Source organism: Pseudopipra pipra, chromosome 4 (assembly GCF_036250125.1).
Source record: "Pseudopipra pipra isolate bDixPip1 chromosome 4, bDixPip1.hap1, whole genome shotgun sequence".
NCBI lineage: Eukaryota > Metazoa > Chordata > Aves > Passeriformes > Pipridae > Pseudopipra > Pseudopipra pipra.
The window spans coordinates 26,872,004-26,890,148 of NC_087552.1; the positions used below are offsets into that span (position 1 = coordinate 26,872,004).

General features: G+C 36.0%; 1 protein-coding gene across 4 annotated transcripts in view; it reads left to right on the forward strand.

The window, feature by feature from the left end:
* The window catches only part of AIMP1 (aminoacyl tRNA synthetase complex interacting multifunctional protein 1), a 36,472-nt gene extending 19,573 nt beyond the window's left edge, over positions 1 to 16,899 (forward strand). For 2 of the 4 annotated variants that reach the window (XM_064652057.1, XM_064652059.1), the window contains exons 4-7: positions 2,145 to 2,303; positions 3,310 to 3,521; positions 8,976 to 9,144; positions 16,651 to 16,899. In XM_064652057.1, coding sequence (XP_064508127.1) covers positions 2,145 to 2,303; positions 3,310 to 3,521; positions 8,976 to 9,144; positions 16,651 to 16,817 — 707 coding nt within the window. In that variant the 3' untranslated portion in view covers positions 16,818 to 16,899. Of the gene's footprint in view, positions 1 to 2,144; positions 2,304 to 3,309; positions 3,522 to 8,975; positions 9,145 to 14,321; positions 14,405 to 14,963; positions 15,188 to 16,650 lie in introns of all 4 variants that reach the window. The other 2 variants (XR_010430064.1, XR_010430065.1) reach the window with 2 other exon arrangements.
* Positions 16,900 to 18,145: the final 1,246 nt, after the last annotated feature.

Here is an 18,145-nt window from a genome sequence, read left to right on the forward strand (position 1 = left end):
TTCTATGTTCCATGCCTATGACAAGTTACTTAATTCCAACATTTCGATAAGCTGCAAGTCTAACAGGTACATACAACAAATTTAATCAGACATGGGACTAGTTCTTTGTATTTTTTTGTTCAGTCCCTTTCATAATAAGCCCTGAATCTGACTGATGACAGTGACTCCTTTTGATACCTTAGAAATTGCTGAATGTCTAACACTTCTTCATACTATGAGTATCTGATCTAGCATGACTGCAAAGTCACCATGGAAAACCAAGCCACAATGCAAAGTACAGATAGCCAGCGACTTACTAAAAAAACTATGGTAATGTAAAATTAGAAACAATGTGTTTTGAATTTATGATTCCATGCTTTAGTAAGACCAGCCTTCCACTGGGCTTTCTCTTTCTTTACACTCCTCTGTGTAGTTCTGTTCAGCTTGCACCACCGTACATACTTCATATTAAAAAAGAAAAGAGAAAAAACCCCAAAACTGAAATGTTTCAGATCCACTGTGTTGTCTTTAAAATTATTTCAAAAAAAGTCTCTTTTTCCCTCAACAGCTATTGCTATTTTTACCCAGGCTGTCAGTAGTGTAAATTGTTTGAGATAGTATCCAATGTAGCTGGATGCTAGCATTCAACTGTACTGAATGTTTTACTGGTAAAAACAACACATTCAGTCTTCAAAAAGATTAACATGTTGTAAATACAGAGAATTCTTTTCCTCTGTTGGGGACCAATAAAGCCCTTTCATGTACTAAACCAAACCATTAGTTTATATTTCTCTGTTGTCTGTTAGTCTGCAGCAGTTCTTGACAGGTATAGGATATTTCACAGAATCTGTTGTGCTTCAGAGAGGTCTTAAGGTGTGTTGATCCAAGATGGGAAAGGAAATTAATACTTAGCTTGATATTCATCTTCTTTTATTTAGCCAGTTTATTTAAGTGATAGTAGGCCTAAATCCAAATATTTTCTTTTGAGGTAAATAGATATATGTTACCTTGGAAGTACTAAGTAGTTGAGCACAGAAATTAAACAGTCACAGTACATCAAAAATATCATGAGATATTTTTCTGAAAACCTGAGAAACAGAGACTTTCCACAACTAGCAAGCAAGTGGTTGTTGGTACAACAAATCTCATACTCAAATGGTTTTAGAAAGTTGTTTATAAGAATATAATTTGTGCAAATCACTTTAGTGTTGAAGAGAGCAAGCATCAACAAAGTGCGTGCAGTTCTTCAGGAAAGTCAGTGTCTGAAATGCAAAAAGAAACATATATGCAGAATGGAGAACTGTATAATATTGACACTAGAAGAATTTGTCAAACAGTCATTAATCATAGAACAGCCTGAGTTGAAAGGAACTTCAAAAGATCATGTAATCTATGCTTTCTTGGGAAAGGGAGCCTTGATGATACTGTCTAGTGCACAAATGATGCTTACCCAGCACAATCATTACGTAAAAAGCCTTAGTGAGATTCTTGAAGAGCAGACTGTAGAAGAGAGGTGATTCTTACACTTTCATCTGTAAGACTGACAGTGAGGTGATGTCCAGAATGCTATATCAGCAGTTTAAAAAGAACTATGAAGGTCATATGGAGAATTTAGGAAAGGGAAGTGAGAAATTGACAAATCATGTTAGGGCTGCAGGTAGTTTCCTAGAATGTGGTTATTCAGGCTCAGTTTCTGAAGTTAATCAGAAAAAAAGAGTTGAGGAATGATCTGAATACAATATAAAAGTGATTTTATGCATAACTCGTTTATGGAATAGTCTCCAGTATGACAAGAGCTAGTAGCTGTAAACTGAAACTAGACAAACACAAATGGGAAATAGAGAATTGGGAGCAAATATAACTAGATGTTGAAATAAACTACAAAAAGAAGTGATCTTTGCTTACATGTTCACTTATGTTTAGCACTTTTTCCCATTTAAAAAATGTGTAGTCAAATGTTTTTTCTTAACTGATCATAATAATCATATATAGATTGAGTTCTGAAACATGTTTTGTAATGTGCTTCAGTACTCAGCAGTTGTGGTTTAGGTATTTTAAGTAAAATTTTCAGTTCTCTCTGCTTTTTTATTTATATTGGAAACTTAAAAATGTTGGTGTTCGAAGTTCTGGTACTCCTCCTAACTTCTGTGGTTTTTTAATTTTAGTAAAGCAGATTGCAGTTCCTCCTGGTACAACCATTTCTACAGCTTCATTTTCAAATGATGTTCCACAACCTACAGCAGTTGTATCATCTCCTGGTTCCAAAGATCAAATTAAAGGTGAAGATGAAGAAAAGAAAAAGAAAGAAAAAGTAGAAAAAAAAGGTACTTCACTTTTCTTATCTGTGATAGACAGTTAAGGTATTTAACTTATACAAGTGCTTTTGCATCATTTTGGGCACAGAAAAAATACCTTTCATACAGCTACAGTAGGAAAAGTCATGTGCTAGCTCTTAAATCTTGAAAGTACTTGAAGCTAATGAGAGCTGCCATGTAAGCTACAGATTGTTCCTTAAATGGGATACATGCTCCAGGTGCCAGAGCTCCAGCTTGTGGCGCAGACCATGGTGAAGCAGCTGTGCCCCTGCAGCCCATGGAGGACCATCAGGGTGCAGAGACCCACCTGCAGCCCAGGGAAAAGCCCATGCTGGAGCAGGTGGGTATCTGAAGGAGGCTGTGACCCCGTGGGAGGCCCAAGATGGAGCACGGTCCTGCTGGGGACCTGCAGTCCATGGAGAAAGGAGCCCACACTGGAGCAAGTTTTCCCTGGGTAGGATTCACATACTAGTATATTTGGGAAGTGAAGAATGTTAGCTGAGGTTATCTTGAAGAGTTGCATTGCGGCTGTCACAGTGCAGTTGCAGTGACTTCACAGCTCCTGACTGCGAACAGATGCTGTTAAGCATTAGTAACCTGATGAATTGTGGTTTTACTGGTTTCCCTTTGCTGGTGAAACACCATGGAAGTGCTTACTGGTAATTGCTGATTATTAAAACAAGACTATCAGGCTTTTGATATGGCCTTTGTCAGAGTGTATATGTCACTTACATACAAGTTAACTACACTTAAGTTCAGGATGGCTTCACTTTACAAACAGGAAAATACCTCTGTCCTAAAGTGGTAATTACTTGGGGTATCAATCTAAATTGAAGTGTGTATGATGATTCACCACTGGAAACTGGTAATAGAGGTGCTATCTCTTTACTCTTCTTTTCAGTTTTACACTGAATTTATGCTTATTTCTGAGACTGTAGCTCACTTTTCCCTTGCAATAGTCATGTACATTAGTTGTACTTTTTTAATGTTCATTTCATGAACAAAACTTTAACAGGTGAAAAGAAGGAGAAGAAACAGCAGCCAGCTGCTGGAAGTAGTGACGCGAAACCTGTAGATGTTTCTCGTCTGGATCTTCGTGTTGGCTGCATTATCACTGCTGAAAAGCATCCGGATGCAGACACTCTGTATGTTGAACAAGTGGATGTTGGTGAAGGAAGCCCGAGGACTGTTGTCAGTGGTTTAGTGAAGCATGTTCCTCTGGAAAAGGTATTGATAAAATTATTCACTGAGAGCTTTTCCTTTCTTAAAGTATCTTAAGACCTTCATCTGTTTTTAGGATAGGTTTTCATTCTGCTAAAAGATTAATACAGTCATGAAAACAAAAATAAAATGCAGGTGGAAGTAATGCTTAACAACATTTGCCAGAAAACAGAGAAGTACCCTTACCCCAAATTAGTTCCTTTCTGCTTGCAGTGTTTCTATCCGGGGATCTTATTCTGATTCCTCCACTATTGGTACCCAGTGGGCTCCTAAACCAAACAGATGTGACTTTCCCTTTAGGTTTCCTACTATGTAGTAGAGAAATCATAACTTTTTTTGCTATGATCCAAACTTTTGAAACCTTTGCCTTCCAATTCTCTTTTATAGCCTCTTGAAATATTTGGCATGAAGTAAAGCAAAGAGCATATAAATTTAACTTAGCTGGCAATGAGTAGCTTAAACAACAGTGGAATACAAAATGCATATTTTTACTTCCTTGTGCAGAACAGAATCTGCCACTATGCTCTTTTTAGTTGATACTCTTTTGTGTTTGACAGGCATAGTTTATAGATGCCTTGTGAACGACCTAAGGCTTCAAGATTAAATCCTCCTTTCACACCTCTTTTAGAGGGTGAGAGGAATTGACTGAAGGCTGCTTCTAAATTCAAATGCAAACTTGGCATTTAAAACAGTGTTGTGTAGAGCAACTGCAAAATGGATCATGAAGAAATTGATCTTAGTGTGGAAAAGCTACACTTTGTCAAATGTCTTTTCAATCCCTATTCACTCTCTGTCCCCGTGGTAAAACTGCAAATGTAGGAGGCAATTAAAATTGTGATGGTTGTTTTTATGCTACAGAAAGTTATTGAACCTAAAAAATATAACAGTAAAATAATACTGTAACTACTCTGCACTGATCACCTGATAGCGTCCAGTTACTGATATGCAGTGGGCAAAATTTGAAATTGCTCATTTTTAGCAGTCTACTTTCAAGAAAGCGTGTAGAAAAAAAAATCTTAAAAGCTTTTCTAAATAGACTTACAAACATGAAGTGTCTACAACAAAATGGCAGTTAAGTGTCTTTTCTCTTTAACCTTCTTTCAGTTTGGAAAAATAATCTGAAGTACTCATTAACAGAGAATTAGGGATCATCCTCACATGTTCTTTGAGAACACTTGATTTGCGTGTCTGTTTTTAGTTTTGGCAAGTCTCTATTAAGACAGTAAATTCTTAGGGGCAAGATTCCATCTTTTTGTGTTTTTTTGAAGTGTTCAAAAATGGTGTGTGTCTACTGCCATATATTTAAATAAAAATGTATCCATCAGATCAAGCACTGTAGCTATAATTCACAAAAAATTCATCTGTTCATGATTTCATTGTTTGATGTGGTAATTTAGCAGTGTTTGAGGCTGTAGTATTTGTATCATCTGATGTTACTTTTGGTTAGGAAGCACAGTATGTATCTTCACTAACATTTCAGTATGCAGTGCAAGTTATTTATGGGTGTTAAAACTTCTTGCATGCCTACTTTATATGTGATATGCTGTGGTTTTGTTCACATGGTGCTGAAGCCGTGTCAGCAGTTGCACCCTTAAGTATCGTGTATAGATGTGTCATCAGTAACAGGGATGTGGAAGGATATTGGCATGAGATGGACCATGCCAATGCTGAGCTCGAAAGAGCAGCAGCTGGGGACAGTTGGAGAACATTCTGAAATATCAGTAGGAATTGACAGCTCTTCTACCACTGCATTTGGCTTTTTGAAGTGGATCTCTATGTGTTCCTGGTGTCAATACCTGTGTCAGGCAATCATTCTTGAAATGCAGACAATCCTCAAGTGTCACTTTTTGAAACCTCCTAAAATCCCCTTTAATCTAAGAGAACCTCATCTCAGTGATTAGAAGTGAAGGACAAAAATGCAGGACATGTATCTTAAACTTAGCAAGAAGAGGAAAGGCCACTATTGGCCTCCAGAAACACTATTCTACAGCCATTCGTTGCAAGAGGGTACATTACAATTATATCTGTTATGAACTATATTGTCTGATTTTTATAGCAGTAACTCCTTTTTTCCACTTAGATGGCTTGAATTTTTTTCTTTCTAGATCATCGTTTGTGTTGTCCATGCAGGAATTAACAAGTACTGGAATTTGTTTCTTTCTCTCAGATAGAAAGGTGATAATATTCTTTATACATACTCCTGATCTTCTAATTTTCTTGATCTAGTCTGCAGAGAGAACCTGTTTCTAAGAATCCTAAAGAACAATGCCTAAATCATGACTGTGAACTTACTGACGCATTCTGTGTGATGTGAGACACCTTTCTTAAAGAAAACCACTTTTTTCCTTAGCTTTTGTAGCATTCTGCTTCAAGGCTATATTAAAATCTACTGTTTCTTTGCAGGCATGAAGCAAATAGAAATATCTATTACCAAACTTGTAACTTGTGTTTGCTGGCGAATTTAAGATCCAGAGAAACATGCAATAAATTGAGGATGGCTTTTTGTTGCTGTTGGCATTTCAACTTGCTCTGGTTTTAAAAGAATCAGCATACTGGTTTTAACTTGTATTCACTAGCCACTGCAATCTGTCATAGGATCTTATATTGAAATATATTTGGCTGATAGTCAGTTTTACAGGTAACTTCAAGGATTATCTAAGAAAAAGAACAATTTAACACTTCTGCTTCAACTATAAGGCCTTGTCTTTTCTGTATGGTAAACTTTGGAGTTTACTTTTCCTCATTTTAGTTTCTTTGCCTTATTTCTCCTCTTTCATCCCGCTTGATTCTACCAATGTGTTGGGAAAATACATAGTTTCATTCTGAATATGAAGTAGCTATGTGCCCAACAACTGCACCATTTTTGCTGAAACTAAATCAGTTTCTTACTAGTTGAGTTGTCAGTTTTGAAGTTCCTGGAATTCTGAAATGAAGCGATTGACTCTTCAAAAGGCCGGCAGAGGTTGCAACTGTTTCAAGGATATTACATTTGCATTTCTTTTGCCTATTCTCAGCTCATTTATTTACCAAAGATCTCTGGAGATGACAGGGCCTTACCAGTTCCTTGTGGACATAGACTTGCCTCTGTTTGTGACCTTTTGAGTGTAGAGATTTGTCCTAGTGTTCTTAACTAGAATTTGCTTCACTCAACATATGCAGAACAAAACATACACTTACTGTTTATCAGCTGCTTTTCAGTAACACCCTGTATTTCTGATAGAACTTCTCATGTACTGAGAAAGGGAGTCAGGTTTTTTCATTTTTTTTCTTTTTACTTTCTTTTCTTTCTGCTCAGTCTTATCTGCCAGGAAACTACCCAATTTATTTTTGCAGTTACTTTTGAAAAGCTAGATTTTGGTTTGTTCCTCTACAGAGTTACAGAGAGTGACCAGTAGAATTCAGTAGAATAACTGGATCTGACTCTTAGTAGCTGACACATTTCAGGGTTTTATTTACCATATACTTTAAAAAAAAATCTCATAAGAGCAATGCGGGTAGAATGATACCTGAACATTACTTTCCTTGGTGGTTCATAAACGAAATTTTTTTAGCTTATTATGCACAGATATAAAAAGTCTGCTTTTGTAACTGAGGCCCTATTTTCTAGAAACATTACAAGTAAGTTCCTTCTATAAAACTAGCACAGCCAGTTAAAAAAACCCCCAAAAACCAAAATCCCAAAGTAAAAACTTTTGCATTGTTTGGAAGCATTTATTTAGGTCTAGTTACTTTTTTGCTTCTTTACTTAGGGTATAGTCCTGTATCTGAAGATATTTTAAAAATTGAACCATTTTTAGTAAAAAGTAAAAAAAAACTAAGCTCAAAATTAGTGTTCTAGTTTTGGACGAACATCTTGGGGTGGATTTTTCTTTTTGTTTTATAAAATAGTTATTTTACCTTGTGGGTTTTCTTACCATTTATTTGTGAAATCAGTGCATATATCTTAGTATTAGAGCAGTTTTTCAAAAGCATTTGAAGATACTTCCAGGTAAATGTGATGGAATACTCAGTGTTTGAAATGTTCATAAATACTTGTTTATTTAAGAATAGGAATCTTTTCATACAGAAATTTCATGCAGTATATATAAACATTTGGGCTGTTGTGATAGGAGAGAAAGGAATGATGGGATGCTAGTTTTGTCTTCTTTTAATTTGATAAAGATGATGATGTCCATTTCTGCATTAACACAGTCTGGTTTGTCAATTGTATAATCTGTAATAAAAAAGCAGTGTTCTAAGGTCCAGAATTTTTTCTAGTTAATCAAAACTAAAGTTGAATACCAAATGCAGAAATCTTGCTTTTTTTATTATATATATCCATTCACTAATTGTTATTCAGTGTTAAATAATGCTACAATTTGCATTTAAGTAACTGACATGTTACAGCTGTTTCTTGTGTTTTGGGCTATTTATATCCGTAGCAATAACTCTAAAATATTTTCAGTCAATGGGCTGCCTTGGAACTTATGCAAGATCAACTTTTCCTTATTACTACTTTGTTTTGGTTACCTATATTTTTGCTTTTTAAAGTGTTCTACTTGGAGAATATATGATCAAATATTTTAAATATTGCATGAGTTTTATTAATTATTAATCCTGCAGGTTTTGTTCGAAGTTTGTATTGTAATGCACAACGACCAAAATCTAGAAATATGAAATAGTAAAAATAATGTGCACTAGTAGCATGGGAATTAATACATCCTTGCTTTATCTCTTAAGAATGTTCAGGGTTTCATTTTTAATAAGTTTGAAAGAGTAGTTTGTTATGTAGTCTAAGGCGTGGCAGTTTTCTATAACAAAGTATGTTGTCTCATTTACTATTATAATTTTTAATAAATTAAAACAACGAAGGGAGAAACCTATTTTTACAGGCTTGCTCTAACAAACCGCAATGTACAGCGTATACAGCCATTTTCAGTGGTTAAAACAAATTCAAAGCTTTTGGGTTGAATAAAAGTTAAAATTAAATTTGAGATGGAAGTGAGCTCATTACGTAAAACAGCTATACACTTCCAATAGACAAATTGAAATTTTTGCCTGTGAGCTGGCCTAATTCGTAGAGTGTTTTTGTTCTTATTAAATAGAAATTGTTTGATTAATATTGCTATATTGAAAGTGGACTGAAATGGAGGTCTAGAATGAGTAAAGATGGAATGCAGGTGAAATGCTTCACCTGGTTTTTGGATTTCTGAATTCCATATTTTATATTTACGTGATAAGTATGTCACATTTTGGCATTTACTCCATTATTCATTGGCCAGCTCTTAGGTGGTTTAAATGTTATTTGTTACTGGCGTCCAGGCATTAAAATTGTGAAACTGTTGCACATGCTTCTCTCATGCTTCTCATGTCATGTTAAAATCTCTTCATTGTAATTCTTTTGTTATAATAAAATAATGTGAGTCCCCAAAAACATGTGGCATCTTAGGTACACATATCCTTCTGTTTTCCTCCCCCAAGATGCAGAATCGGATGGCAATACTACTCTGTAACTTGAAGCCTGCAAAAATGAGAGGAGTAGTATCGCAAGCAATGGTGATGTGTGCCAGCTCCCCAGAAAAGGTGGAAATTCTAGCACCCCCCCCTGGAGCAGTACCTGGGGACAGAATCACTTTTGAAGGTTTTCCTGGTAAGTAGGTATTCAGGAAAATGGTAAAACCATGTATGCCAAGGTGACTTTATCGTTGACACACATAAAACAGCTTTTTAAAGCTGGTTGCGTTTGTTGTTGAAATTTTCTGAATTAGTTATATTAATATCTTTTTATTCTTAGTGTGCTAATATTGTGTAAATGAAGGATTGAAAATACTTAACCATCTGTCAAAAAATTGTAACTTGAAAAATTGTATAGAACTTAAATGTAAAATACCCAGTTCCCTTAAGTCACAGTAAGTATTTCAGCTTTTGGAATGTGCGGATAAATGTATTTGCACTTTGCAGGTTACAATAAGCAAATGTAAAGCATCTTTCCCTGTGTCTCAGGGCAAGTGTTGAAGTCATAAGTTCTTCATTCCAGCTTCTCTCTATTAAGGAAAGTGTCAGAACTTCAGGTAGCTTTTTTTTTTCTTGAGGAAGAAGGGATAAGAGAGGATAGGTGTGGGGGAGTGGAAATCTGTTTATGAGAGAAGGCTGTAAGATTCAAAACACCAGGGTTTGTTAGTTTATCTGGGAGGAAATGTCTTTTTAGGTCCCAAAAGACAGACATTGGGCTTCTTCCCACTTAATTAAATCAATAAATCCATTTTATTTTCAGACTATAAATAAGAACTTAATCAAAGTTAAACTTTCTCAAAAGATGATTTTCATCCTTTTTTCCACCTCCCTCTTGACTAGGAAATGATTAGTTTCTGACTGCATTTTGGGAACTCGGGCATCATAGGTGTAGCATACTGGTGAATGCTTCCTCCTAGCCAATGAATGCCAGTTCATTATTATCACAGTCTAAAAGGGATGCAGGCAGATCAGCTGATCCTGAAAAGAGGGACTAGTATAAATAATCTTATATAGCACAGATACAACCTCCTTTCTACTTGAAAGGAGGTTGTAGCCAGATGGGTGTCAGTCTCTTCTCCCAGGCAACCAGCAGTAGGACAAGAGGGCATGATCTTAAGCTGTGCCAGGGGAAGTTTATGTTGGATATTAGGAAGAAATTTTTACAGAGAGAGTAATCAGACATTGGAATGGGCTACCCAGGGAACGGTGGATTCACTGTTCCTGCAGGTTTTTAAGATGAGATTGGATGTGGCACTTAGTGCCATGGTCTGCTAACCATGGCAGTGTTGGATCGAGGGTTGGACTTCATGATCTCGGAGGTCTTTTCCAACCCAGTTGATTCTGTGATTCTATGAATGCACATAAAGCAAGCTGTGTACTCTCTGTCCATGAGGAGAGTTTCCCCTCTTTTGGTATTTCGAGCTATTGTTGTATTTTCTTACATATTGCGACTGTCAAGCAGAAAGGAAGTTCATGTGAGAACTTGATGCTTCCCTGTTCCCTAAAGGTGAGGATACACAAGTGGCTCAGTTGCTGCTACCATGTGGGAGCTGCCTGCAGGCTCCTCTGTTACAATCAGCTGCTTAGATTTATCCTGCACCCTAGGAATTTGTGCAGCATAGTCCAAGCCCAGACCTACTCAGGTCAACTGTTACGATCACAGAAGTCATGATGAATAGGGCTCTTCTGGTCAGGATAACTGCATCACTTTAGCTTAAAAAAGAAAGTGGTCTAATTCCCAGTATTTACCATACTGGGTAGAGTTGTCTCTGTGTGCATTTATCAACAAAGTATTCATCTTCAGGATGAATTTGTTGCTCAAAAGTTGGCTTTCACATATGAGAAATGGTGTAGCTTTCTATTTTCTATATAGAACCATATTAACCTTTTAAAGCTATTGCACCTCTGACAATTTCTAGCTGTACAACAATGTTTTTATTTATGAACCTCTTGGCAAGCTCTATGTCCCTGAGAACAGCTCAGTTGTTCAGAGAATGGTGCTAATAACGCCAAGGTTATGGGTTTGATCCCCATACGGGCCATTCACTTGAGTTGGACTTGATGATCCTTGTGGGTCCCTTCCAACTCAGAATGTTCTGTGAAATCTGTGAAATTTTGCATGAAATACCTTTCATAAATATAAATGTATATAGGTATTTTTAAACTTCTTGTGAGTGAAACTGTGATGCTCTAAAAGATGTATTTTGGTTGGAATATGATAAAGGAAGCAATGCTCTAAGGTGTCTATAAAACAGAAGTGTACCTCAGCTTGGTGTGATGTTATGCTCCAATTGAAAATACTTTAAATAATACTGTATTTAAGAAGGAAATCAGTCTGGCAGCTTTATTTTTTCAGTTTTAGTTTCCTGTATTAAAAATATACCAAGCTTGCTAGCTGAGATGCAGAATGGCTAAGCTATACTGAGATCTTAAAGCCTTCAGCAGTTGAATTGACTAAATTGTAGGAATACTCATAACTTCTAGTAGTTATCTTTAGTAAAGATAGATTAAATGTTGAATGTGTGGCCTTTTTTACATGCAAGGATACACTCATGGTGCTTTCTGCTGCTGTGGAAATGGATGTGCAAGAGAGAGCATCAAATTGTAGAGTAAACATTTGTAGAGCATAAGGCCTGCAAAGTGATGTACAAATTAACCTAGACATGTGGCATTTTTGAGGGGTGGAGGGTCTTTTGTTTGCTTTTGTCTAAGATATAGCCTTACTCCAAACTTATATCTCAAGTAGCTTTGTATACTTGGCATTTGAAAGTAATGTGAGAGCAGGTAGGAGTGCTATTTTGCATCGTGTGCTAGTATACGAGTTCACCAGCATATCTGTTCTTGCACATGAGTAACGAGGTAAGTTTTATCTAAGTAATTGACCTGTTTAACTCCAGTTGTTTTTGGTTGGGTGTTTGGTGGGTTTTTTTACAGTGGCAAAAAGCTTTTCCTAGAGCAAATCAGTTATAGAAAATTTCTCCTAAATTATTCCCATGCGTTAAGGTATACAGACGTTGTGTTGACATTTTGATTCTTAAAAGGCATAGAATAAGCTAAAGGTTGTATATAAGTTGTACTAATTCTGAAGTTATGACCTGCAGCCAGTGATACCAAGGTTTTGTATGCTTTGTATCAGTTCCCTTCTCACAGGGAGCCAAAGACATGGAGCTCTGATAAGGGCCAAATGTAGTCCTTTACAACCCCTTTGCGAAGCGTATATATCCAGGGCTATAGATTGTAGTCTGAAATATGGCAGCTGTTTCCTAATATTTTGTAAAGAGCTGCTCAGAAACAGTTATAGGTGTGAGACTAAAGCTAATAATTGACTTTGAAAATATACCTAATGCTTAATAGTACAAAGTAGAGTGATCTATCTCCTACTTACATAAAACTTACTTCAAAGAATTTTAAGACTTGTGATTTTATTATCTTGAAGTGAGTAGAAAAATGCAAGGAAAAAAAGCACTGGTGGATGGAGACTTAGAAAATCACATTGACATCTACCTCTAACTTTATTTGTTGTTTACTTGTCTTTTGCATGTTACTGTTGTTAACACGGTTCTTTGATAAAGTTTTTGTTTGCTTTAGAGTTTTTAATTTCTTTTGTCTAGAAACTAAAATTGTTGCCATTTACCTTCTTGTCCGGGTGATTAACAACACTTTGGTTGTTTGAGGTTTTTTCTGGTTTGGTTTTTTTTTTGTTTGTTTGTTTGAGTTGGGGTTTTTGTTTTGTATGGGGTTTTTTGTTGTTGTTTTGTGGGTAGTTTTTTGGTGTGTTTTTGTGTATTTTGTTTGGGGTTTTTGTTGGGTTTGTTTGGTTTGGGGTTTTTTGTTTGGTTTATTGTTTGGTTTTGTTTGGTGGTTTGTTTTGTTGGTTTTTTTTATTCCTGAGGTGAAGAAACTTATTGAGAGACTGGAAAACTGTTTCTAAATTTTTAATGGGATTGTATGTCTGTATCTTCTACTCACTCACCTTTTCTGGGCGAAAATCTCCCTCTTCTTAACTGCTCTCACCTTAAAGATCATCTGGCACTTCACCGATAGTGTTACGAGGCGGGTAGACTCCTTGCTATGTCAGATGTCATTTAACTTCACTGCTTAATTCTAACCATTTTTCTAACCATAACAACCAAATATTTTTAGAAGAGTAATTTTAAAGCATAAAGATTTAGTTTGAGTACTCGAACTTGAAAGAACAGATGGGTCTTATTTCAAAGTATGAAAGCCTATGAAGTAACAGAAGCACCAGCAGCAACAATTACAGCAACTCTAAAACATACACACAGCTGTCTATCAAGCAGCTTGGAATCAAGTTATTTTTAGCCCTTTTCTCTCCACTGTACAAAATATTCATATGAGATACAGACAAATTTGCTTTGGCCATTTTAGTCAAAGTAAACAAATGGTATCTTGTTGCAAACTGATTAAACTTTTCTGCAGCAACTGGAGAGTTTTCCTAAAACCATCGTGAGTGTTATAGAGGAGTGATTTGATAAGCAATGCTGTTGCCTGGAGGAGTGTTTTTTTTTTTGTTTGTTTATTTGATGTCTTTGCCCTCAGTGGAACTTTAACACTGTTTCATGCTCTAGTACATGAATCTTCAAGATCTGTTGTTTTGGGTTTTTTTGCATTAAGAGCTTTCTCAAACTTTTATTCACCTTTAGCAGAAAAGGTTTGATTTTTAAACCACAGAAAAATGATTCCATTGTATGTCTGTAGATACTAAAACCTCCTATTCAGTAATTGCCATAAGACAACAATAATGCTTGTGTATTTCAAAGCTACCTGTGAAATCTTATTTCTGATAGCAGTATAATTGATGCTTTGATGCCAAAGGAACCAAAAATCCTTTAAGTTATATAATTAAATTATCGTTCTGGTCTAAGAATCACTGGCAATTTGGTTAATTACTGTCTCTTTAAAAAAGAAAAAAGTGGTAAAACTGGAGTGCGATGGTTAGCCTGTAGTTAGCAGGTTTCTTTAATCAAAGAATGACTTTGATGCATGGATGTTTTCCGTGACTTTCATAGTTATAGTCCACAGTGAGGTAAGTGGCATTAATTTTTCATAAATTTGCACATCCCTGTGTCCTTTTGCCCCTTCTTGTGCTGAGATATATTCCTTCAGTAGTTTTTGAGCTGTTACAAAGTGGAGAGGTTTCTTGCTTATTAAGAGAATTTAATTCATAATATTGAAACTGCTAGACTGAATGACATGTTTAATAAAATTTGGGACCTCTTATTTGGCCTTTTTATGTAAACAGCGTGGGAAGCTAATAAAGCTATTAAAAGCTTCAATTTATTTTATTTATAGAAACCCTTCTAAAGAAATATTTTTCTGGGAAGAAGGAATGCAGTGAGGAGAAGGCATAGGAAAATGCACAGCCTAAAGCTCTGGTAGTATTTAAAATTGGTGCCTTTGCTAATCTAATATGAGTTCACCACAGATCCCAAGGGAGCTTGATGCAGGATTCCAAAGAAATTTATTAACATCCAAAGCATGTTTTTTATAATAAAAGTCAGGGGTTTTTCTTAATGAAAAAAACCCTATATGCTTTTTTTATATTTGAAGAGGGGAAAGAAAATGCACAATGGATCACTTAGCATTCTGTTTAATGATTTTGTATGGATTCACTTTGATCTAAACCCACATCTGCTTTGTTCATGAACTTGAGCATTGAGCAGGATTTTTATTTTTGTGAAAATGCACAATTAGCTCTAAGTGTTTAATAATTTTTATTTAATAATTTTTATTTAATAGTGTCATTATTTAAGTAATTTATTTCAATTTCTTCAGTTTTAATATTAATTATAAATGTTACATAGAGATAATTGTTAATGTTAAGTGCCCTCTGGTAGTGAAATAACTTGACTGCATTATTGAATGCTGCTCTGGTAATGCTAGCTTCCTTCACAGAAAAATCTGGCCTGGTCTACTTCTCTTACAAAATTACAGGTAAAGAAACTACAGAAGTTAGACCGATCTACAGGAAGAAATGACACAGTTTTGCAAGCATTTTGCAAGTGCACGAGTAGACTGAGCCATTAAAAACATTTAAAGGAGAATGCCAATAAGGTATAAGGCAGGCTGGAGTGAGAGTAGTTTACTTAACCACTTGTTGGCCAGTCAGTCAGGAATACACCAGGCAACAATGAATTTCAACCAACTTCTAGGAACAGGTATGTTGAAATCCCTGTAGCCTTGTAGCTTTTCTTCCTGAACCTTTGGGAACACTGTCAAGTGGAATGTGAGAGTACTTGATGTTCTGCTCACTTGGAGAGCTCTTCCTCTGAGAGGATGTCAGAGAGGATCTGATGACTAGGATTTGGGTTTTGATTCTTGCTTGTTCCAGAACTTTAGATTTTTATTGTTTAGGTAGAATGCCTATATGTATATGCCTATATGTATATGCCACTCCAAGCATATACACTCCAAGTATAACAACAATGAAATAGCATGGGATCCCTTTCAACATTTAAATGTGCTGTAATTATGTTTAAAACAATTCTTGTGGGATTTGTTATTTTTCTTGCCTGTGTGACACACAAGAAGTCAAAAGCACCCAGCAGCATTATGATTAATGAATCATTATGATTAGTGAATAATACTTTTCTTTAATGGAATCTATGTTGTATTAGAATTAAGATATTAAATTTACTTGACCTTTGAACAGAAAATAACAACACAGCAAATTGGCTGTCTTGCTTTATCTAAATTATGCCAGCAGATGGCAATTTATGCAGTATCTTTGCAACAAGAAAGCTTATTTAGCTTAGTTGTTTCATTTCTACACTATGCATTTCATGCATATTTAAAAATAGGAAAAATATTTAATACTTCACTATGCTATCTAGTTTGTTGACAGTATTTCCAAACATTAATAGAAGAAACCTGCATTTTGTGGCCATTATAGATCCTTAAATAGTCAGATTTGCTGATGTAGTTAGGCTGTCAATACCTCTACAGCATAGGTGGCTTATCCTGGTGTATGCATGAGAACAGGAAACTGAGGCTTATAGAGACTGAGGGCATAATTCCTGAAACCTTAGCTAGCTTTTACTGCTTTGCTTATTTTAGGAACCAGAACTTGTCATTAAATAGTACAAAAAATAGCAGAACCGTGTCGAAACTTGGGGCTAAAATTATAGGTCACTATTCTACACCAGGACTATTCTTGTTGAAGTTCAGTATTTCTCCACTGTAAGGGCATCTACTAAATTCACCTAATTGCTTATAAAAAAGTCATTATTTCCTAAACTTAAGATGCTGACAAACCTGTGTCTTGGTGAGTAGTATATTTCTGTGGTCCTCATCTACTTAATTCTTAGGAATTATTTTGGTCTGTAGTAAGTATGGTAAACTAATAACTAACAATGGCTTAATTTCTTCATTTTGATAGTGTTTGTGGTCTGTTACAACCTTTTTTTCCCTGAAAGATGAACATTTTGAGAAAGTTCTGGTGACATTTCCTAGACAATTCCTAATTGCAATTAAAGTTTTCATTTTGAGAACCAAAAGTAATATTTCCCCCCCCCCTTAAAAGTGTGTGCATTGATGTTATGTGGGCTGTCAGAGATGTGTACATATGTAGAGCTCTTAGACTGAGTTGTGTGCTATTAGATTATTTTTTATTTTTAAACAGGAGATCCTGAGAAGGAGCTTAATCCCAAGAAGAAGATTTGGGAGCAAATCCAACCCGATCTTCATACCAATGACCAGTGTGTTGCTACATACAAAGGAGTTCCGTTTGAAGTGAAAGGGAAAGGAGTCTGCAGGGCAGAGACCATGGCAAACAGCGGAATTAAATAAATAAATGGTTTTTAGAAACTTTTTCAGTTGTTGAAATGGAAAGTGATGGAAGCACAATAAAAAACATGAAGTGCATGGTTAAGACCCTTTTCGTTTGACTCCTTTTCCAGAGATCTAGAATGTGTTATTCCTCTAACATTTTGACCATTGACTTATTTACCATTTTTACTGTCCTTGAGGTTATGTGTTGTCAATAGTTATTAGCCACTCAGTGCTTGTAACTTAATTGCCAAGGCTTGTTCGTGGTAGGACTACAGGCAGACAAGTATATTTTCTGGACAGCTTAAAGGTGCAGAGGATCTATGCAGCAAGAGCATCTCATTAAGGAAAAATTTCTGCCATATTCCTTGTGTGCTAATTGCAGTACTGGCAGTAGGTTAGTGAAGACCACAATTGTCCTTATTCTTCTAGTCACCTTGTAATAGTTTTTCTCCTTTTCTTCCAAGCAGTTTTCATATACATTATAAGCCTTTGCACCTTCATTCTTGCCTGTGTTATCACCATAGTCTGCAGACACTTGTAACAGGAAGATTAAACCATGGTGCTTCATGTCCTAAGATTTGCAAGTGGACATACTTTCATGTCCCTCAACTAAACTGTTACAATTTCATTAAGATCAAAGCTGCTGATTTGCTAAAATGGTTCTTTATCTAGTCCACCTGGGTATTTCATCCCAAATGATAGGTAGAACTAAGAAATAATGAATCACAAATAGATTGCTGGAACTAGTCCAATACCAAGAAAAAAAAAAAAATCCATTTCCAGTGCCCAAACAGGTATAAAATTAATTGATTGTTTTGTTTTGTTTTGTTTTAATGCGGTTTTTATGCAATGCTACTTTATAGAAAAGATGCTTTGGTTTTAACAGAAAGAGCTTCTTCAGTTTTTTACAATTAGAATTATTCCATAGTCATCACCATGGCTGGGCTTCGCGAACGAAGATTTGGGAAGGGCCCTACCCACGTTTGTTGCAAGCATGTTGGTGGCTAATGAGGCCAATACGAGATAGACATGTCCAGTTGCAAAAGGCACAGCAGAAAGACTCCTTAGATGGTATATTCTGCAAGGCACAATTCTTTCTGTGTTGTCTTTTCTCCTCAAGGGTGATCCTGCACGCATACTCAAAAGAAGCAGCAGCGTTATAGATGGTGTGTCTCCAGACCTCCCGATTGGAGGCCAGAGTAGACCAGTTATGTTGATCAATATGGCCAAGGCTGAGATGTTGTTTCAGGGAGTCCTTGTATCTTCTCTTCGGGGCTCCTCTCTTGCGGCAGCCAGTGGCAAGTTCACCATAAAGCAAGATCTTAGGGAGGCGGTGGTCCTTCATC